This window comes from Xenopus laevis, chromosome 5S (genome assembly GCF_017654675.1).
Source record: "Xenopus laevis strain J_2021 chromosome 5S, Xenopus_laevis_v10.1, whole genome shotgun sequence".
NCBI lineage: Eukaryota > Metazoa > Chordata > Amphibia > Anura > Pipidae > Xenopus > Xenopus laevis.
Genome location: NC_054380.1, coordinates 117,953,080 through 117,977,022, shown reverse-complemented (window position 1 = coordinate 117,977,022; position 23,943 = coordinate 117,953,080). Strand labels below are relative to the sequence as shown.

The window sequence follows — 23,943 nt, the reverse complement described above, 5'->3', positions numbered from 1 at the left end:
CCACAAAGGATGAAAAAGTATTGGAAGTTGCTGGTCAACAACTTTAAAGGGATACTGTCATGGGAAAAAAAGAATTTCAAAATTAATCAGTTAATAATAGTGCTGCTCCAGCAGAATTCTGCACTGAAATCCATTTCTCAAAAGAGCAAACAGATTTTTTTATATTCAATTTTGACATCTGACATGGGGCTAGACGTATTGTCAATTTTCCAGCTGCCCCAAGTCATGTGACTTGTGCTCTGATAAACTTCAATCACTCTTTACTGCTGTACTGCAAGTTAGAGTAATATCACTCACCAGGCAGCTGTTATCTTTTGTTAGGGAGCTGTTATCTGGTTACCTTCCCATTGTTCTTTTGTTTCCCCCCCCAGCAGCCAAACAAAAGAACAATAGGAAGGTAACCAGATAGCAGCTCCCTAACACAAGATAACAGCTGCCTGGTAGATCTAAGAACAACACTCAATAGTAAAAACCCATGTCTCACTGAGACACATTGAATTACATTGAGAAGGAAAAACAGCAGCCTGCCAGAAAGCATTTCTCTCCTAAAGTGCAGGCACAAGTCACATGACCAGGGGCAGCTGGGAAATTGACAAAATGTCTAGCCCCATGTCAGATTTCAAAATTGAATATAAAAAATCTGTTTGCTCTTTTGAGAAATGGATTTCAGTGCAGAATTCTGCTGGACTAGCACTATTAACGGATGCGTTTTGAAAAAACAATTTTTCCGATGACAGGATCCCTTTAACCTTGGTAAGTGCAAGCAATGTTTAATGTTTGTGAGTATAATATACCACTAGAGCCTTCAGGATTCAAAGTGTGGGTATTAATAGTAACAAAATTCTTCATTCTGGTTAATCACTGGAAATTTTAGTGTGATTTTACCATATTAAGAAGGCAGAAGTCTCTACTTTAACAGTGAATTTCTATATGCCAAAAACACTGCGTGTGCATTAGATACGATACACTATATTTTTTTGTTTTTTTCCCTTATCTCTTTGAGGGATACAGCGATCTTTATTGGAATTGAAGCTACTCTATGTTTGGTCCTTACAAGGTACAAAATTAGATTGCCAGAGAAAAATTTCACCTCATTTTGCAGAGACAAAACTATAAATGGATAGTAAAAAATATGTTGCGTGGTTTAAAAAATGCTTGCACAAAAAAAAACGCCAATTAATGTCCATGCATTTGGAGACATTTTTTCCCATTTGCACTAAAGCCAGGAAGCTCTAGGAGGCATAGTAGGGCTTGAATGTGGGACGTTGGCAAAGTAGAAAGAGGGCCTACAGTTAGTGATGGGCGAATTTATTCTCCAGGCACGAATTCGGAGCAAATTCCCACGATTCGTTGCCGGCTAATAAATTTGTGAAACTGACGCAAATGTGCGTTGGTGTCCAAAAAACGGACGCCGGCGTCCAGAAAATTTTTCGCCCTTTCGCAAATTTTGCTGGAAATTTGCTAATTTTCCGGGGAAGCGAAATGCCACAAATTCGCCCATCGCTACCTACAGTAATTGTCCCTAATTCCATGAGAATTGAGGCTGAGCCTCCATTATGCCTGATCTATGCAGATGCCTCAATATGCCCGAATCCTACCCAATTTTTGGTATGCCCTGCTAGATACACGATTCTGGACTATCTCTTGTAAACAAGGACCACTGATAAACATGTTCATATAAATACAATAAACAGCAGATACCTCCATCTATCCAAAAAAACTAAAAATAGAAGAGGCAACGCAGATAAATCTGACCTTAATGCCCACTAATCAAAATCTCTACTCTCTAAATTCTAAAAGTTATATTCTCATGTTTTCTTCTACACTCTTCTTTCATTAATCTACGTGTAACACTTGCGTTCTTTCGGCTCACCATATTTTCTTCTGTCATTTCAATATTAAAGAATGTTGAGTTGTTTAACAACTATGAAAGGGACACAGGTGGGCCAGTATTGATATTAAAGGAACAGTAACGTCAAAAAATAAAAGTGTTTTAAAGTAATGAAAATATAATGCAGTGTTGCCCTGCACTGGTAAAACTGCTGTGTTTGCTTAAGAAACACTACTATTGTTTATATAAATAAGCTGCTGTGTAGCAATGGGGGCAGCCATTCAAAGGAGAAAAAGCTCAAGTTACACAACAGATTGCAAATAAGCTCTGTCTGTCTAATGGTGTTATCTGTTATCCATTAGTTAACCTGTGCCATATAGCCGTTTTTCAATTTCTGCCAATGCTCCACAGCAGTTTGCTTATATGAACTATAGTAGTGTTTCTGAAGCAAACAGGTCAGTTTTACCAGTGCAGGGCAACAGTACATGATATTTTCATTACTTTAAAACACGTATATTTTTGGTGTTACTGTTCCTTTAATTATTACTGTTGCTAAATGCTGCTCCTCTGAGGAATCAATGGTTGTAGCTCCGACAGCTTTTAGATAAAAACATTTCCTACATACTTACATAACTGTAGCAGCGTGGGGAAAAAACACAACTAAAATAAACTCAAATTTCCAACTTATATCACTGATTTCAAAAAATGTCTGATGCTCACCCCAGAAGAAGGATTGGCCGTCCATCCCAATTCAGCAGTGGCTGTTCGAGTGTCCATAAGGGTCTCTGTAAATGAAGAATTTAAAAAGGTTAGTGGACAAGGCAACCGCAAGATATATATATAAAGCACATATATTCAAGAAGCCCCAAACCAGGTCTTTCCTTTGTGTAATTTTTGGGGCGCAAACGCATGACTATAAATAATGTCGTTGCTGAGACAACCATTACAGTATAAAGAATAAAATAAGAATATTGCTGTTACATATAAAAACACACACACTAGAAAAGTGCCGGGTTTGACTTAAGCAAGATCCATAATGTTTTATTATTCAATCAAGGATGCCAAGCGGTCTTTGCTGGATGGGGTCACAAGCAAGTCCAGGGATGTCAGGTTTGATGCATTGATAAAGCAGACGCAGGCAGAGTTATGGATTTTGATTATGGCTCATGAAAAACAGAGAATTATGGTTCAGTGACTCTTATTTCATTATCACTCTGCACTTCACAAAAGACTGATATTTATCAAGAAATGGATGGGAAAAAAACAGCAAAATATTATCTAAAATAACTCCAGAGGAAACCAAAGGAATGAAAATCTCAGTTGTTTCTGGGAAATATAGAACTAGAGGGATTTTTGTCATTTTGACTCAATGTATGCAAAGATAAAACAGATCTATCTGACCGTTCTACATTACACTGGATCACAATGTAAAAATCTAAAAAAATTATCTCTGTGCTTATTTTGGTTTCTTTCTTCTCCCAAAAAACATACAGATTAATTGGCTCCTTACTGGCTACTGACCATGGTGTTTGAAGGTGATAGAGCCTATGGGAATGAGAGCTTCTTTGAGGCTGGGATTATGTGAATTATGTTTCCTCTCTGCAAAACCCTGTGGAATATGTTAAAGCTAGATCAATAAACAACAATAGTACATATATGGACCTGTTATCCAGAATGGTTGGGACCATGCGTTTTCTGGAAAAATAAATTTCCATAGTTTGGGTCTCCATACTTTGTCTACTAAAAATCATTTAAACACTAATTGTACAAAAAGGATTGGTTTAAAGGAAAACTAACCCCTAAAAATAAATGTGGCTAAAAATGCCATATTTTATATATTGAACTTATTGAACCAATAAAAGTTTCAGTTTCTCAGTAGCAGCAATGATCCAGGACTTCAAACTTGTCACAGGGGGTCACCATCTTGGAAACTGTCTGTGACACTCACATGCTCAGTGGGCTCTGAGCAGCTGTTGAGAAGCTAAGCTTAGGGGTCGTCACTAATTATCCAGCAGAAAATGAGGTTGGGCTGATGCTACAGGGCTGATTATTAAATTCTGCTATTTGCACTGGTTTCTGTGCTGCCATGTAGTAATTATCTGTATAAATTGCTACTCAGCCTTATATTGTGACATTTCTATGCTATGTGTACTGTATATTGTGAGTTGGTCCCTAAGCTCAGTAAGTGACAGCAGCACAGAGCATGTGCAGTGAATCAGCAGAAAAAAAGATGAGAAGCTACTGGGGCATCTTTGGAGACACAGATCTTTACTGCTAAAGGCCTGTGGTTGCCTTGGGCTGGTACAGAACCCAAAACATAATGTACAACATTTCTAGCCTACTTCTTTAGTTTAACTTTCCTTGTCCTTTAAGGCAAGTTTTGGTTGCATAAAAACCATCTGTACAGTCAAGTACAGCCTCCTGTAAGGGCAGAGCAGTGTTGGACTGGCCCACCGGTATATCAGGAAAACTCCCGGTGGGCCCAGGTGTTAGTGGGCTCTCTTGTTTCTAAACATTTTACCTATTTCATGGTCATTCCCTATTTCTTTATGGGTAAAAATGCTTAATAATGGGAGAATATTGTAAGTAAATATAAAAGACTAGGAGAATAAAGAGGTTGAGTGAGTAGAGGAGGAATAATAGTTTGGAAACATCCACTGTCTAAAGTTTTCTGGTGGGCTCACGGTCTTAGGTTTTCCGGTGGGCCCAAGGTCTAAGGCTGTCTGGTGGGCCCCTGGCATCCCAGTCCGACACTGGGGCAGAGACACACACGAATATTCAGGTAGATTTAGTCACCCGGCGACAGATGGCCTCTTCTTCGGGGGACCAATCTCCCTGAACTGCCTTCCCACCAGCTAGAATCGAAATCCCTGGCGGGATGGCACTCGGAGCGCTTCATTTTCCGAAGTCGTCCAAAGTTGCCTCACGAGGAAACTTCAGGCAACTTCAGAAAACAAAGTGCTACAAGTGCCATCCCGCAGGCGGTTTAAATTCTAGCAGATGGAAAGGCAATTCGGGGAGATTAGTTGCCCGAAGAAGAGACGATTTTTGTGTCTGTGTCTTTGCCCTAAAAGTCCACATGGGGGCTACCAAATAGCTAATTACAGCCCATATTTGGCACCCACATGAACTTTTTGCATGATTATGTTGCCCTCCAACCTTTTTTGCACTTGAATGTGGTTCACGGGTAAAAAAACATTAAGGCTGCAGTAGGGCATAACTACTGCCCAAAAGATCTGCGTCTGGAACTGGAAGATAATCCCCAAACCTGGGCCTCTTCAGATGTGTGACAGACTTAAACACTGACCCCGATCTTTATAAATCGGTCTATTACCTTTAATTTCATGCTGAGGTAATTATCAGTCTGTTTGTAATCATACTGTCCGTTGATATACATATATATCTTGTTGAGGCTGTACTTAGCAGTAATATAAATAAAGCTGATTATACTAATTTAGCCTTGTGTATACCTAATTATTATATACTTTAGTACAGATCAGCAGATTTAAACTGAAACACATATGGGGCACGTTGACATCATGCGGAGTTGGATATATACAATCTGGTTAATGATCAACATATGCCAGAGGCTCATTGGGAAGAAGCAGAGAGACACATAAGAAGAAGCTGGAGGCCATGTCAAGAGTCAATCTTCTGTCCATCTTGTGCGTTAATGTAAAACCAATAAATGACAAGCAAACTCATCTGCATACGAAGAGCTGACACAAGGACACTCTATGCCCACTAGCAGTAGTCGTGTCAGGCATTGTTCAGGACAGCTGACGTACTGAAAGACACAATAGGACAATTGTCCCCACCCATAAATCTACTATCTCCCCCATGGTGGGTGTCATGGATAATTTTTCACTCTCTTTCTCTTTCCACCTCACATCGCTGTTCCATTTATGTGTGCTGCTGAGCAGAACTACGGTACACCGGGGATTCGTGTAAGCAACATTTACCTGTCACACAGTTCTGCTCCTGCATGACAAATAAGGGGTTTTATATGGCTGCTTGTTTATCTGCCCCGTTTTTCCCTCTGTCTCTTTCGCTTCACTCTCTCATTTTCTGTTATCTCCCTTCTATCAATGGCATATGCCAAATGTCTTCATATTTGTACTGAGCCCCTGTATCATCAGCAATACAAGGAGATTAGAGCTTTGATACAACCTCACTCTGCAGTGCGGAGTTATGGTATTGGAAATTAGATGTAGGGTGACTTATCACTTCACAATATTTTAAACCCAGCACAAATATACTATTATTCAGACCCAATTATAGAAAAAAGGGCTCATTTATGTCCGCAGACGCAGTGGGCAACTTGGGATTTTCTCCACAGTGAGTTGCCTCTAACACCACTTTCAATAAAGATACTTGTGTTAAATGTGCTCTGCTCAATTGTGTCTAGTTGTGCTCAGCCACGCCACTTCTAAGATCCCTGCGTCAGTCACTGCAGCGCAGTTACACCTAAAGAATCAGATGCAGACATCACTTGCACAACGAACACCAGAAATGACACCAGGCAGACTTTGAAAATATTTGGTGCATCTGATTCATGGCAAAAAAATGCACACTTGGAGTCAGGCCCGGATTTTTAATTGGGCCGCCTCTAGGTCAGTGAGTCCTTACTCCCCCCCCAAAAGCGCCCTCCCTTTGAAGCCCCCTTCGGATGCGGCAGTTCGCAATGGAGCACTGGGGATTATGCACGCACAGAGCTGCACATCCCCATTGCTCTTGAAAAATTTAGAATGTGGCTAGGCAGCATGCCGCCCCTAAAATCTTGCCACCCTTGGCCCGGGCCTTTGTGGCCTTGCCATAAATCTAGGCCTGCATGCAGTCCTGTGAATTGGAAGCAGTTGCAATGACGCATGAATTCTGGGAGCTGCATTGTGTGATAAAATATGGCAATTGCTTCCAAAATTGCACTTTGCTTACTGCATCAAGATATGTGAATGAGCCCTACACCCGCCAATGGAAGTTTAGCTGGGTGCTAAGAATGTCAATCAAATAGACCAGTAGGTAGTTAAATAAAGACTGCACATAGTATAAAAGAGATACAGTAAAACAGACCTATTTCAATCTGACTATAGTAGGACTAGTAACGGGTATTTTGGCGACATACAGGTGCAATAATTGAACAATTATATTTTCTAGCATGAGCACCCAAACACCATTCTGTAATTTTGGCTCCACAAACTAAAAACAAGGGCCCTGTAGTTAATGGTGTTTCAGTGTAGTAATAAAATATCCTCTCTACAATCCTATGGGTATTTTTTAAAGGACATTAGCTGTTGACAGATGCCAGCAGTTGCATTTCAGTGCCGGCAGCAGGGTTACAGTCTGGACATCTCTGAAGTGGTTTCATCACAGGTATTTCTTGGCCAGGCCAAGTTTAAATTAATGTAAAGTTTTCTACACTCAAATAATCAATATAGGTATCACCAGAGAGGAAAGTCAGCAGCCTTTATCTCAGAATGTGAAAGAAGCAAACACAGGGGAGGTTACACCAGACAGGAAAATAGCCACCTGTTGCAAAGACCAAACATTTGTCATTTATACATGGAGCTCCCATATGGCTTTTAATAGCTACAAATTTCTCCATAGACGAACAAGAAAAGAGGCTAGATATGTATTAATAGTAGGGTGCTCTTCCATGGTTTCTAATACATATGGCCTCCTCTGTGCAGTTATGTTTGTGTGCAGTAGGTAATGGCCTTACCAGTCAATGCTTATTCAAGTTATATTACCCTTGAGGAATACAACATATTTATGTCCTGATAAAATACTGTGGGGGTGACAGGTCAGATCAGCTGACTATTCAATTTTAACTACAGGGTGTGCTTGGCTGCTAGGGGTATTTAGACTTCTAGGACCTTTAAATGCATTACCCCAATAAATGTTATTATTGCCACTCGAGTCGACACAAACTCTCAGCAATTGCTGTATAGGTCACAGTCACTGATGTAAAGCCACAAGGTTGTTTTTCATTCTCATTTAACACTAGCCATTCTTCATTTCTCCCATAGCACATAATTCTTGGACTGTGTAGCAATTAAGCACATTGTGTCAATCATTGCCTAATGATCTTTGCAGTCCAGGCTGTAGGTAGCCTACATTCAGCATGGGACGGCTAAGGGTGAATGCACTGCTTTTCTTTGCTGTGAGGGCTAAAGTTATAAATCATTGTTTAATGCAAAAGTGAGAAGCAATAATACTTTCTATGTAACCTGCTTCTAGTGCCCATATAATATGGCAAACACAAGGAAATATTTCCCATGTTATATGTTCAGACAAACAAAATGCCCTTTATGCTTTTTCTCCTTATATCAGATATGATATGGCCTTAAGTTATGGTTTAAATACGCTTTGTAGGGCCCAATTAATATAGATGGATGGATGGATGGATGGATGGATGGATGGATAGATAGATATCTGGGTGTTGAAGCTCAACATCTAAAGAATGACTTTATACAAAGTGTTGTTGAAGCCATCTTGTCCTACATTCACCATTTTGCTCTGCTATTACTACTATTCCCCTCCCCTACAATGCTTTTACACAGCTGACACAAACGACTTTCCAAAACACTCCACGTTCTGCTAAAAGAAAAAACATCTTAACATTTTCTTACATCGACAAATAGAGATCTAGGTCTAGTCACTGCAACATCAAGATCATTAGAGGTGACTCAATTGCTTGATTAGAATTAGAAATTTGCAAACAAAAAAAAAACCACAGTGATTCACAAATACAGATCAATTGTCATTGATTTACTCGGCCGTTATTAGAGCAGTTTTCATGGTTTCAATTTAATAGAATCGATTTGCGATTTAAAGCAAAGCTAATTCACTATCCTGTAAAAAGGAAAGGTCAGCCTCATTTACTGACATGGTGCGAATCAGACCCAATGCAAATGAAGTAATGACAGCAACCAATCATCATTTAGCTGTCAGCATATTACAGTGGTAATTAAGCTTTAGAGAACATTTTAGGCCCCACCAGTGACTTGCCCCAGTTACGCCCATACACAGTTCAGATATCATTTAGGATGCAGTAATACTAAATCATTGTCCCATTTAAAGCAGTAGGCCCAAAGAAAATGTACAGCTACCATTGGTTGAATACATGGACCAACTGGCTTCTCCTATTTGGCTGCATGTTACTGCAACTCCCACATACCTCTCCAACAACTGAAATTAAAAATTGACCCATTCATGCCTCAATCCATCCAAATCCCTGGCGACTTTCCTTGTACAAAACTTTTGGGGCGTTTGGTCCACAATTCAGGACTATTGAGGGGTCTGACTCTGGCTACTAAGCAGGTTAATTGGCTACTGATAAAAACTAAACCTAGTGTGTGAATGTGAGAAGGATTCTAGATTGGAAGCTCTACTGGGACAGGTACTGGCATGAATAATAAAGAATCATGCATAACATATAGGTGCCATATACATACAAATAATAATTATTAGAAAAATACCTGCATAGAGCTATATTTTGGTTTAACTGGTCCTGAACATTACTAGGATTCATTTTGTGTAATGCAGGTACTAACCTTATAGGAGCCCGAGTGCCCAGTGATGCTAGGTAAGTATACCATAAGCATGCAAAAAGTTCCTGGGGCTTCCAAATAAGGGCTGTGATTGGGTATTGGTAGCTCCTATGTGGACTTGCAGCCAAGAGGAGGCTCTATTTGGGAGTACACATGGTTTATTTGCAATTAAAGCTTGCCTTTAAGCAGGAAATTAAAAAATAAGCACCTGCTTTGTGGCCACTGGGAGCAACATCCAAAGGGTCGAAGAGCAACATGTTACTCTCGAGCCAATGGTTGGAGATCAGTGCTCTAGGCAGTTAAGCTCTTCTTCTTAAGTGAGAGGCTCGTGGAAATGAGCAGATACTGAGAGCATCACTGTCATGAAATGTTTCTATTCTTCCCTTCAATACTCAATGAATGCTTTGTTCCCCAGATTTGCTGGCTCCAGGGCACCATTTAGAGCTTGTTGAAAAGGAAGAAAACTGATCATGTGATGAAGAAATTCGCTGAAGTTTGAGAAATGCTCCCATAACATTTTTATTCTATTGGCTTTAAAACTAGATTTATATGTTATATTATCAGCTGTAGGACTATTAGAAGATTCTTTTGCAAGAGGGCAGTCGCATCAACCTTGTGGCCTGCAGATCACCCTCAAAGCAATATTATTGTCTCTCTAAAACATTTAAAGGGATACTGTCAAAATGAATAAGTTATTAGTGCAACTCCAGCAGAATTCTGCACTGAAATCCATTTCTCAAAAGACCAAACAGATTTTTTTATATTCAATTTTGAAATCTGACATGGGGCTAGACATTTTGTGAATTTCCCAGCTGCCCCAAGTCATGTGACTTGTGCTCTGATAAACTTCAATCACTCTTTACTGCTGTACTGCAAGTTGGAGTGATATCCTTTCCCCCCAGCAGCCTAACAACAGAACAATGGGAAGGTAACCAGATAACAGCTCCCTAACACAAGATAACAGCTGCCTGGTAGATCTAAGAACAACACTCAATAGTAAAAACCCATGTCTCATTGAGACACATTCAGTTACATTGAGAAGGAAAAACAGCAGCCTGCCAGAAAGCATTTCTCTCCTAAAGTGCAGGCACAAGTCACATGACCGGAGCAGCTGGGACATTGACAAAATATCTAGCCCCATGTCAGATTTCAAAATTGAATATAAAAAAATCTGTTTGCTCTTTTGAGACATGGATTTCAGTGCAGATTTCTGCTGGAGCAGCACTATTAACTGATTCATTTTGAAAAAAAATGTTTTTCCCATGACAGTATCCCTTTAAGGACACCTATCACAGGCAAATCGTTTCCCCCATGGAAGGTACTGGCTAATAGAGCCCTTACTTCAGCTGGGGGAAACAATGCTCTTTTGCCCAAAAAAATCGTGCTGTGTTCCGATGGCAGACGGCCATAATTGCTAAGTTTCCTGACTCATTATGGACATGCATGCGACCTCACGCTTATGTGTATAAATGAATAGGCAGAGACTTTGACGCTTAGTACTTGCTTAGAAGCCCTGCCAGCAGTATCCTTGTGTGCCGTTGTTTCTTCCATATCCAAATGCTTACAAGCCCCCACTTCCACAGTTTTCCTATGATAAGTGCCCTATAAGGCCTAATGTGAACATGCAGTAGAAAACACTGTACTCGTATGGTTTGAGCACTAATTAACATAAGGAAAATATTGCATGTTATTATCATAGCTGCAATGATATTACTCTGTGGTGTACAGTAATAATAATAATGATACTGGCCAGATATAAGAACCAAGCTTGATTTAAGGACACACAAATCTATAGAATGTTTCATTCCATTCCCAGTCTTGTCCTGCAAAACTGCTCCCCTGAGACTGTAGTGTGGGAAATCAATATATTACATGCATTTGTTTTATTGTGTTATGGCTCCATACACAGGACCCAAGAAAAAATCACATTAGGGAGAGCCGCAGACCCACAGTGCATGGTCCTAACGCTAAGAAACTGTATTTGCTCCACAGTGGCTTCAGTTTGTCCTGTATATATGCTCCAGATTCAATGAAGAATAGAAGGTTCTGCACACAGACACACTCATTATTGCATCAATCACTCGGGAGAATCGGTCAAGGGCCTGTGTAAAATTACATTGCTCGCCTCGTTAATGAGGGGCCGACGATGAAATGCAGAAGAGACTCATTAATCAGGCTAGCCGGGGAAGTTGCACGCTCTGATTGGAGTGAGATTCCCGCGTGGCTGCCATGTTCCTACTCCGGAGCTCACACTTTTCATTAATAACGCTGATGGAAGTCTTTCACTGATAATTAGGCCTGTCAGTGTACAAGGGTAGACCGCTCTTGGCTAATCGCTGCCCACAGAGCTTGCAATCTGTCCATAAGCAGACACTTGACAATGAATATTAAACTCTGCTTCCCGTGTATCTTATAATTATTTCCAGATTATTTTTTCCCCAGGCAGGAAAGCAAAGGTTCCTTTTCAGAAGAATATAAATTCTGTTCATATATATTTGTACATGTAGTAGTGGCAAGACCCTGGGCAGAGCCCTATTATTTATGGTCCAATCTGCAGCTCTCCAGATATGTCTGAACCACAATTCCCCAAACAGCGGGAGGCTATAGGTCCCGAAATGTGTCTGATGCATCACCTTCACTATATGCACCGTCCAAGTCATTATGCTGCAGGGCCGGGACATATTGAACAAAGGCCTTTTAAACAACAAACGCAGTTTAATGGATAAGTATAGTGTTTGGAGAAATTAATTCCTGCTGCACCTGCTTTTTCTACTGCTGGGGATCTAAGGGCTCTTACTGACCAGCGTTTGTAGCTGCGCTCTCCGTTTTTCTGCGTTCAGCCGCAGGGGAGCGCAGGAATAGACGCATTACATTTTTTCCAATGGGGCTGTACTCACACAGGCTCGTGTAGGCGCCGAATGCAGGTTGAGACGCAACATGCTGCATTTTTCCTACGTTCGGCGCCTACATGCGCCTTTGTGAGTACAGCCCCATTGGAAAAAATGTAATGCATCTATTCCTGCGCTCCCCTGCGGCTGAACGCAGAAAAACGGAACGCAGGGGAGCGCAGCTACAACCGCTCGTCAGGAAGAGCCCTAACTCTATCTCGCACTGCTGCCTCCTTTTGACCAGAAGTGCCTAGTTTTTTTTTATAGAGTAGTATAGAGTATTATCCAGAATGCTAGGGAACTGGAGTTTCTGGATAAGGGTTATTTCTGTAATTTGGATCTCCATACCTGTCAAAGAACATTTAAACCCAAAAAAGGTTCTTTTGCCACCAATATGGATTCATGCAGCTTAGTTACCAACAAGTACAAACTACTGTTTAATTATTACAGAAAAACAAGAAAAACATTTTTAAAAATTTAAACGGAGTCTATGGGAGATGGCCTCCCTGTAATTCGGAGCTTTATGTATAACGGGATCCCCCCAAACATGCATTACAAAGCAGCAACCCAATTACACAAGAAAAGTGTTGTACATAAGAAACCAAATATATGATTATAGTATAGCCTTTACATTTACTCACACCCCCTGCCTGTAAAACAATTATTAGTGATCTGATAAAAAAAAATGTCCATGATGAAACTATAGGATAACCCACTCAAACACAGGTAGAGTATACAAACTCAATAAAGATTCTCAGCTTGGAATTGGACTTATTAACCCTGCACAACAAGGGGAAAGTGCTCAAACCGAGACACCATGCCACCCATGAGTACATGCGTGTGCGTGCCAGCCACCATACCGCCAACGTGTGCGTGTATCCGGAGAGTAATCTGCAGGGTGTATGGGTGAATAAGTATATTTTCATAAGGAGATGTATGTGCATGTGTGTATAAATGTGTGTATATTTGTTTAAGCATATTAATGTGTGTGTATATTTGGAGGTCTGTGCGTGTGTGTAAGGAGATTAATATGTGTATAAATTAGATGTGTGTGTTTATGTATCACTCTTTGTAGAGATGGATAGCCAGAGCACATGGAGGATGTAATTATATCCCACTAATTACAAGGTTTATGTTACAGGGGATTATGGGGCTATTATCCTATCACATGCATAATACCCTTATATAAAACAGATGCATGCAACGCTGATATGTGGTGAAGCATCTAGACCCATAAAATGCGAACGCATATGTTGTGTCATGATGCTTTTTGGCGAACCTTTAAACAAAGGCAACGTAGAGACACTAATTCAAAATACTAATATGGTTTATATTAGAATAAATGTAAGAGAAATCAGGAACGTTGCTCCTAAAAAGCAGAGGAGACAAGGAACGGGGAGATGCCTGGATTTTTGGCAGTTTTTCCCTCATGAAAGTCTTCCTTTAATTCCAAGCGCCTTTGTTACAACCATCTGTTCCCTTCCCCTAATTAGGAGTAGGACAGAAAGCGGCGCTCACAATTACACCAGTGTGAAGTGCTGGGAGGCTGTGCAATGCGGTGCCTGGGCCCGGAGTCAGCCTTCCATGCGCAAACAATTGTCTACTAATAGATTACTGATAAGTCATTGGTAATTACAGGAAGTGCAGGGCTCATACAAAAGGGCATTGCTGAGGGCAGCCAACAGACAGACAGACAGAAGCAGATGCCCTTTTTTACCCACCATGCTCCCTACCTCCAACTTAGTCACTCCAATGCATAAAGTTTACAGTGTATATTGAGCTATAATGTTATCAAGAGATTTGTGAAATAGGAACCAGACTTCAGTGGAACTTGGCAACAAGGCATCTATTTGGCTAATTTTTGAAGAGCATTCACAGTTGCATAACTTGTGCCATACCTCCCAGAAAAAAAATCACAAAAATTAAAAGAGAGACAAAAACATCAGACGAGAGTAGCGTGGCGATTTTTTGACCACGCCCATTTTGTAGTCACACCCCCTAATTACCATGTACATTTTACAAAATTTGGCAGGTTGTGACATTTCGAGAGAGAGTTCGAGGGCAATGTTCTATGTGTTATAACAGTTTTGCTAATGAAGCTGAAATTGCCCTTTAAAGGAGAAGATAAGGCTTGGAGCACTTGAGGGTGCAAAATGTTAGGCACCCCCAAGTGAATGTATTTAATACCTGAAACCCCAGGCCAGTGCTCCTATCAGCAGAAAACTGCACCGGCCCGGTGTTATACCAGCGAGCACCACGGAACGATTCTCTTCCGTCTTCTTCTTTCTTCAAATTTCCTGGGGCAACCGCATGCGCAGTTGAACAAAATATCCGACTTTTTAGTTAAAGTTCGGCTTTTCATTCTACTGTGCATGCACAGCCGCGCAAATATAGAAGAAAATCGCTCCATGGTGCTCACTGGTATAACCCCGGGCCGGGGCAGTTTTCTGCTAATAGGAGCACAGGGGTTTCATTTGGCACCCCCAAGTGCACAAAACCTTTACTTATCCTTTAAGCTGTGAGTCACAGTTTCCCCAAGAGACCTGCTTATGTTAAATAGTTACAATTGTATCTTATTGCTTATTTTAAATTATTACAAATGTATCAAAGTGCAGCCATTCAGTGTTTTGGGCTCTCTGCCAAAAAGCCTCTTATTTTAATTAAGTTTCAGAAACTTTGCATCTTTTTCTGCATCAGTGCATGAAATCAAAGAGAACTCGGGACATTTCAATAAGAAACCAGGGACTGCAGGCTGAGCTGTCAAAATCGGGACAGTTGGGAGGAATGTTGTGCTGGAGTCGCTGTGCAATTGTTGATCCGTGGCGTAAATATAGAGAAAGCAAACTCTGTGGTTGCAGGTGGGCCCGGACCATTGAGTCTATAGCATGAAGATTCCCCTCCCCAGCCACACTCCTCAAAGATATTTTTGCAGAGGGGGCTGGTGCCTGCTTGTTCCACTATCATTACCGGTACTTGCAGCTAAAGCTGCTCTTTGCACAAAGCACCAAAGCACTCCACCAGTCTGTTTGGACGAATCAAATGCAGGGTGCAGACGTGCCAGAAATGATGACATCCTGAAACCAAAGATTCCTTCTGAAATTACCCACGTGTTTAAACATGGATGTGTCCATTTAACGCATTGCCTACAACTGCATCAAGCGTATCGCTACCTCGCGGTGGCAGCATTGTGGGTAAAAAACGTAATAACTTGTGCCCAATACTGTACTGCGCACACTGCACTTACATTTGTAAATGAGCCCTTATGTGTTGGTGCTTTACTGTATGTACAGAACAGGCTTCACATTAACCCCATTTTCCAGCTTCAGCAGACAGAGGTCCCTCTTATCCTAATAAGAAATGATGTCATTGAGCAATGTTAAGATGATGACATCATTGTACAATGTGGCTACAGTAAAACAGCCATGTGTGCGGGGTTCTGAACAAAGAGGCTACTCAGGTCTTTTCAAAACAACTTTCCAGTTGGTCTTCATTAATTATATTTTTTTTTTTACTTATTTGTCTTCTTTAACTGACTATTTACAACTTTTAAATTCTAAAAACAAAATGCCCTGAAAGGCTACACATGTATTGTTAATCCTACTTTTTATAACTCATCTTTCTATTCAGGCCTCTCATATTCATATTCCAGTCTCTTATTCAAATCATTGAATGGTTGCTAGGGTAACTTGGGCCCTAGCAACCAAATGGCTGAAATTGCAAACTGGAGAGCTGCTGAAAAAAAAAACCTAAACCAACTCAAAAACCACAAATAATAAAAAATGAAAACCAATTGCAAGTTGCCTCAGAATATCACTCTCTGCATCATACTAAAACATCATATTAAGAGGGGGGTAATTGACAAAACTGAAGTAATTCTACTCCGACCCGTAGCAAACAAACAAAAATGAAGTCTGATTGGTTGCTCCATGAGAAAAACTGGCTCCCAACAGTAAGCCATAGCAATCAGCAGTTCGTTTGGATCCAAACAGTTTAATGATAATAACACTATAAAGAAAAATGCAAAATTGAGAAGAAAGATAGAAAATCTATGATTGGTTGCTATGGGTTGCTGCACACATCATACTTGCCCAGCATTAGTAAATGAGCTCCACTGTACCATCAGAAGCCAAAGAGGCTTTACATCTGTGGCCCATATCTCTGTCCACCCCCACAGCTAAAGGGCAACAAGATGATTATTGTCACCACTGAAGGTCAATTTTTAACCTCTCGTTACCCAAGTATCCTGCATTCCAAGCATGGTACATTCAGTTCTGAATTCAGCAGTAAGGGCAATGCACTACTACATAGTGAATAACACAGATAGGATATAGTGCAACAAGTATGGGATATCCTGTTAGTAACAATGAGTGGTCCCATATACGTCACTTTAATAAAGCCTAAAATATAACAGCTGTTCCGGAAAACAAGCCCATTCGTATTGTTTAGGTGACTATTTTAATCCCGTGAAAGATGAAGTCCCTTTAGCCCTTTACATTCAACCATCTATGATGGGAGGCAGAAACACAGGTGGGTATTTCTATATGAAGTCTTTTCTCGCTTTACTAGTAAATGGGTTTTAAAATATATGTAAAATCAATTGCTGATGAAAGCAACATTTGTTTAACTCACCACCTAGGGTTTTGGCAAATCCAAAAAAACTTGCCCTCTGATCCGCCTATAAATACATCTTTTTTGACCACAGAATTGAGCTCTGAGCAGCTGTCTTTTCACATCACGTAGGACAGCTTTGATGGCACTTATTGCCTTTATGTGAGAGGTATTTGGGAAACAGAGGCCCTAATTCTATTTATACAGGGTATCTTTCACAGATAATGAACTTTCTGGCAAGACAGAAATTAAAGGCACGGACAGAGAGAAATAATATTGCTCAGTAAGTATGCACCTTTCGGAGTTTTGTAGCATCCAGGTGACAGTCTGTTGCAGAAGATGGTGTGCCTGCACTCCTTGTGACTGAGAAGCAGCTGTGAGACAAAGTTACTAGAGAAATGGCTTTGAATCAAGTGCCGAGCTGCATGTTTCCCAGTCAGATGAGCAGGGTGGGTGGGGGTTGTGTAATAGGATGAAAGGGATGGAGTCAGTACTGGTCCATCAAAGGCTTCAGCTTATTATCATCCTTTACATAATGACAATGTATACCGATCCCTTGGGTGCATTCCATTCCAACTAAAGGATATTTGGCTTATTAAAGGAAAAGGGCTACTTTATTCTGTTCTTGGGCATCTATGCAGGGGGAGAGTTGTAGGGGGCCCGAGGGTAAGGGGGGCCCGCCACGCCACACTTACTTGATTAGCCGGGCCCCCCATCTTTCTGAGAGCTGCTGACTTTGGGATGGCATGGACGTTTAAGGGGCCCTGGCCACGGGGGGGGGGGGGCCTGGCCACCAATTTTTTTTCTCATGTGGGGTCCTAGCCACCAATATTTTATAATGGGGGGGGGGGCTGGCCACAAATGTTTTTTTTATGGGGGGCCCTGACCACCAATATCTTTTTATTTTTTTATTAACATGTGGGAACCCTAGCCACCAATATTTATTTTGTTTTTTTTACTGTGTGGTGGGGGGCGGACCTGTAGGTGGGGCTTGTGGTGGGTGCAGCCCAGGGGGCCCAGGAAATTTTGTCGTATGGTGCCCTGTGATTTTTGATGGCGGTTCTGTCTATGCCAACCCTTCAAGTATCAGAGCAAGCCAAATTTCCAACATTTTTTACAAGGATACCATCATTTAGATCTGGTTGCATTTTGTAAAATAATTGCTTTCCTGTCTACTTCCCTGTATTTTTCTATTACTCAATAGAAAACATATGAGCACAGGTACCACAATTGTCTGCAAATATCTATATGTGGTAGGTGCCATACTGTTTGGCCTGATAACTACAGCCTGCGTGCCACCCTCCGGCCCACCACTCATAAATACAGAGCTACCAAATGCAGGCAACAATGTGTCAATGGGCACAGAGTCTTGGAGCAAAGTGTGGCACAGGGCACAAGTGTTTTTGACAGTTTGTATCCTGCCCTGCACTTTGTAATCATAAACTATCAAGAGCAAGATAAAGTGATCTGCTCAAGTCACCAGCACAAGTGGCTCGTCTGTTAATTACTCTACCTGTTGTGCTAAATATGTACACTGATGGTGAGGACTACATTTTGAACAATGCTGTCCCCAAATTGCAGGTTATAATACAGGAAACCTATAAAATAAACACACAGGGATATTTTTCCGCATGCTTATCTCGTAACCAGGGTGCTCTAATGATAGGCTGCAACCTAAATCCACCTCCTCCTGCCATGTCTAAGGTTTTGTACCCTTTTACCATAAGGACAGATGAGTCTATACACCTGTTTTCTGGTTAGGATGTGTTTAAATCCTAGGCTATTTTGAGCCTTGGGAACTGTGTTTAAATACCCCTGAAACCATGTTTCTATAGAAGCAGGTCAATGAACCAGTTTGCCTACACATAGCAAGTTTCCTCCTCTTAAAAATAAGTCTTTTATAAGTAATCCAACGTAAATGTAAAATGAAATCATAATACCGTCTCCAAGGTGTAAACGCAGTTTAGCAAGAATGTTCCATTCATCGGCGAGTCCTTAGAATATGGGGTGAATACTAATGCCTAATCCTTTCTGGGTTCTGCTTGTATCATGCTCCAAAAAAATATTCTTGGTATTTCTTCCATAAAAATCATGGCTACGCTTAAATGGCTGTTAACAAAGTGACAAGATTAAGTAGATGTGGTTCACAAGGTGCAGATCTGTAAACCAATTCAAAGATGGATAATCTGTTCTCCCATCCGATTTCCTCTATACTCATTTCTAGCCATTCATCCCTCCCCTAATCTTCCCTTTTCACACTCCTTCCCTTTTCTACTGTGTGACCCAATGTGAGCAAAGGGTGTTAGGAACAGCTCATGCGAAGAAAACCAATCCATTTATCATAATCCCATCCATAAAGGACACTGTGAGGAACGCATGCCAAGGCAAGGATTACCAAGGAGGAGAAAAGAAACAGTAAGAAATTAAACAAGAGGGGGAGGAATAGAACAGAAGTAAGAAAACGGAGACAACTGTGATAAGTAGCAGAAAGAAGAAGCAAAAAGGATCAACAGAAGAAGAAGGAATCAAAATAGTAAGAAGAAGGGATCAAAATAGTAAGAAAGACACAAAGAAAAAAGAGAGGAAGAAGAGGACAAAAAGATACAACATATGGGAAAGAAAATGGAGCAATATGAAATGGAGAGATTATGAGGAGATGAAGAAGTAAATAAGACAGGAGAGACAGAGATGAAAGATTAAAAATAAGTAGAGTGAAAGACGAAAATAAAGTAGAAGAGAGATCATGATGTCTCATCTGTTGTAGCCAAAAGCAAGCAATATGCAACCCTAGAAGAGAAGAGAAGAAAAACAGATGAAAAATGGAAAGACATGGCTGAATAGGAGTTGGAACTAAGAAGACAGGGAAAAAAATCAAAGCCAGTAAAAGAATAAAGTGCCAAGAAGTCGAGGGAAAAAAAGCAACTGCCGTTTACAGTAAAAAAGTCATTCAATTTAAACAAGTGCCTGTACATGCAGCTGTCTCTTTCTCTCACCAGTCTCATAGAAAGAGAGCTTTCAGCCACTTTGTGGTCAACAAACAAGGCTAAGAATGACCGACCACACGGGGCCAGGTAATAATTATCTCCTGTCCTACTCTTCCGTTACACTGTAATTCTACACTAGAGAGTGTTCCCATGTTCTTGCCTGGTCTGTCTGTTTTGAGACTGAACAGATTTGAGAAAATGTTAAACAAAATGCTACAAAAACTCGAAACGTTCCAATGGGACCGTCATTAGCAGTGGCACTGAAGGGCACCTTATACAGAAGAGTTTTTGTATTTGCCTTCTCCCCACCATGACAGCTTCACGTGCTAACAAGAAAGCAGAGACAAGGGAGCCTGTGAGAAGCAGAGAGGCCAAAACATTCTCGCAGCCCATGCAAGGATATTTAGGGTTGTGTATGTAGAATTCAATCAGAAATCTAATTTGTAAGCCTTGTAATTGCAGAGAAATTGCCCCTGGTGGGACACAGGTAATTTCACAGCAAATATAATAGAAATAAGTAACACATTTCACAATTTAATGTGAACCAAACTTGCTTTCTACAAAACCTTTCTATTTTGCAACAACTATTGGTGCCTTTAACACTTTAGCAAAAGCCCTAAATTCGATTTCACAAGTGTTAAAATTTCCCTGCGCACTAAAAATCTCTCGCCTGTTACTTGATCTCATAATCCGGCTTTCACAAGCGCATTATAACAACGTGGGTCTGGAGGCTCAGCTTTGTATTCCAATCTGTTGACTTTTCCACATTTAAAAACATGCAAATGAACAAACATCTGGGGGAATGTAATAAAAGCCATTAACAGAATGAAAATTCACAAAATTATGGAAAGAAAAGCACATTTTGCAATGTAATATTGTTTGTCTGACAATTATTGCATTGCGAATTTTAATTGAGCAAAGCACTTTTTTTTTTTTATAAGTGCAGTTGCCTTGAAATTGTATGCCAAAATGACGGCTTTCACAGTAAGACATTTTATCCAGAAAATGCACCTCAGCAGTGGAAGAGTCACTAAAAAAATCTGCAGTTTACAAAATGGACTTTGTAGTTCTCACATAATAATTTTTTTTTTGTTAACATTTCTTATTATATCCCCCCCCCCAACTGTTTTATTTGCATAAAACTTCTGGCAATTCAGAGGCCACTGGATTTGTTGGGGGTCAAGTGGCATGGAAGCACAAGTCATCAACATTTATATACCTTACATTTGTTGAGGATCAGATTTCTGAGTCTTGTAACTCGAAGTTTTAACAGAGGGCCATTTTTTTGCAAAACCCACTCTATTGACCCTAAATCAGTTAAGACTTGGCTTTTATTAATCGTGGAATGCTATCTCGACCCTGTTGGTAATGTGGGCAAAAATTCACTGCTCTCTGCAACAAATTTACCTTAGTTATTACAGCTGTTCTTTTTTTCAGCATTTAATATAGTTCCCGAGATTTAATCTCAGGAATGTGATGACTGAATTTTGATTTAAGACTCAGCCACAGCTAATACTGCCTCATCTTGCCACACAATACTCTATTGCTTCAAATACCTAAGTGGCGACTGAGAAAGCCTCTACTTGTGAATAAATGAGTCCAATAAAGGATAAAAGTGGAGGGTGAAGAGAACAGATGAGGGGTTTCAAATTGATGGCTCTGCAGCTGTTGGGAACTCCCACCACTAAACAGTTCACATAAACTGGAGAGCTGGTAGGTCAACAGCCTTAAAAGAGAAATAGTTGTTGCTGAGGGGGGTGCAGTGTCCCTGGGTTGTGTACACGTTGGAGCCCCACAGATTATCATTAAATGGGAGGTTGAGTATGACATGGCAGGGTGATATGGTGATATAAGGGTAAGACTGTGATAGTAGAGTAAGATGGTGGCAATAGGGTAATCTGCAGTCAGCAGGAAAAATTGGTAACAGCATGATAACTCTTCATAGCTGTGTTGTTGTTCAACCCATGACCCTCCAGCTACCATTGAAGTGCAACTCCTAACACTCAGCTACAGGGGATGCTGGGACTTGCACTTCAACAACAGCTGAAGGGCCATAACCTGGGAAACCCTAGTTTATGTAAACACCTTTGCCCCTCCAAGCTACCCAGACCCCAAAACAACTAAAGACCACCCTGGTAGGAAGAGGCTGCAAAGTGAATTAAGAGGTAGCAGAATAACAGTGACCGCACTTGCAGTATAGCACAGAAGTGGTGAACTACAGACACAAGTTGTCTCTAACAAATGCAGAGCAAGGCTGATTAATAGAGACTGACCACAATGCAGGGGGGGGGCGGGTGCTACTAGAAAGCAGTCATAATGTATGGTAGCAAATTTTACTTTGTGCTGTCAGTAGTCCCAATGGCAATATGGTTAGTATCTGTATGGTAATATACAATGGTGCTGCATTTAAACCCCCCTCATTTGTGCCTCCTTTCTTTCTGCCTTCTGCCGCACACCAATAAGATCATTCATCTAGTCCCAACGTAAAAGAGAATTTTTCCTTCTCTTTGTGTAGCACAATGCCAGGCAGCAGGGGGGATTGAACGCAGGCTTGGCCTATGAGGCTGGTAATTGCTCATTTTGGCTGTGCACAAGGTGCCCTGTCGCCTGTTCTCTGATCAGCTATAAAAGTGCCAGCGTGTTGCTCTGGATTCAAAGAGGTTAGAAAAAAATAATAATTTCCTTTGTCAAACAAGGAGATTTAGGTTTAATGAGGATCGGCTTCCAACAGAACTCGCAGTCTATCAGCACCATGGTTTTACAGTAGATGAATGCAGCAAAACACAAGGCCAGTCATTTCAGAGATATGTTTATCTTCAGCCAGTCTCTGTGCCCTTACTGCCCTCAGTCCTTCTTGCCCCTGGATACTACCTGTCTGCTCCCTGGATGCCTTCCCCCCTACTAACTAGGAACCAATGTTGCTTCATTGCAACCCCAGCAGGAGGTACAACCCTCTTGATCCCAGCTTATTTTAATACTGGGCTAGTTTTACATCTGAAAAGGCATTTGCACTGGCGACCCTGGCCTTTCAGGGGCCCATAGGAAAATCTGGGTTATGATATATAATAATTGTTAGGTATTTTTGCCGTTCTGTGTGAATGGAGCAGCAGAACACACTCTGGTGCCTGTTCTGCTTTCCTGAAACACCGCTGCACTTAGTTGTGACACGTATAAATTGTAAAGTACAAATGGCGGCATCCTTTGCCAGCCAATGCCTGGGAAGTGGAACAGCTGGAGGGAGAGGATTTTGACACCTTAGATTTAGGAAGGGTTATAGGGCAGGGAGTGGATCACCCATACTGCTGTCAAAGAAACAAATCATTCCCTATATCTTGACTTCAAGTATATACTACTGGGGGAAATTAAGCAAATTAGTTGGATAGATATATCCTACTCTGATATACTAAATGCAGCATCTAAAATCTGAGAGGACACTAACTGAACAAGACATAGATAAAACTTGACTTAAACTGTCTCACTTTTATCAGCCAGTATCCCTAACCTTGTCAAACCAACTCCAACTACATCTCTCCGCATTTAAAAAATGGAAGTTCACGTCTGCATTAACTTTTATTATGTAATGGCCTGGCCAATCGTTATCTTGGCTGAAAATCAACCAGGCATCTATCAGACAGTTTTAAGGGTATTAGGGCACATGCGAAGATTCGGGGGAAATTTAGTTGCCCAGCGATAAATCGCCTTTTCTTCGGGGCGACTAATCTCCCCGAACTGCCTCCCGCCAGCTAGAATGTAAATCGCCGGCAGGATGGCACTCGGAGCGCTTCGTTTTCTGAAGTCATCCGAAGTTTCCTAGTGAGACAGCTTCGGCGACTTCGGAAAACAAAGTGCAGTTCGGGAGGCAGTTTGGGGAGATTAGTCGCCCCAAAGAAGAGATTTGTAGCTGGGCGACTAATCTCCCTGAATCTGAGCGTGTGTCTCTGCCCTAAAAGTGCAAAAACAACATTTTCATACAACATTTTTGTGAATTCCCCCCCAGTGTCGGACTGGCCCACCAGGATACCAGGAAAACTCCCCTTGGGCCCAGGTGTCAGTGGGTCCTCTTGCTTCTAACCATTTAGCCT

General features: G+C 41.1%; 1 protein-coding gene across 1 annotated transcript in view; it reads right to left on the bottom strand.

The window, feature by feature from the left end:
- LOC108718198 (ephrin type-B receptor 1-B-like) overlaps positions 1 to 23,943 on the bottom strand; it is a 160,274-nt gene that overhangs the window by 102,566 nt on the left and 33,765 nt on the right. Inside the window, exon 2 of the mRNA XM_018265884.2 lies at positions 2,552 to 2,616. Coding sequence (XP_018121373.1) covers positions 2,552 to 2,616 — 65 coding nt within the window. The remainder of the gene's footprint in view (positions 1 to 2,551; positions 2,617 to 23,943) is intronic.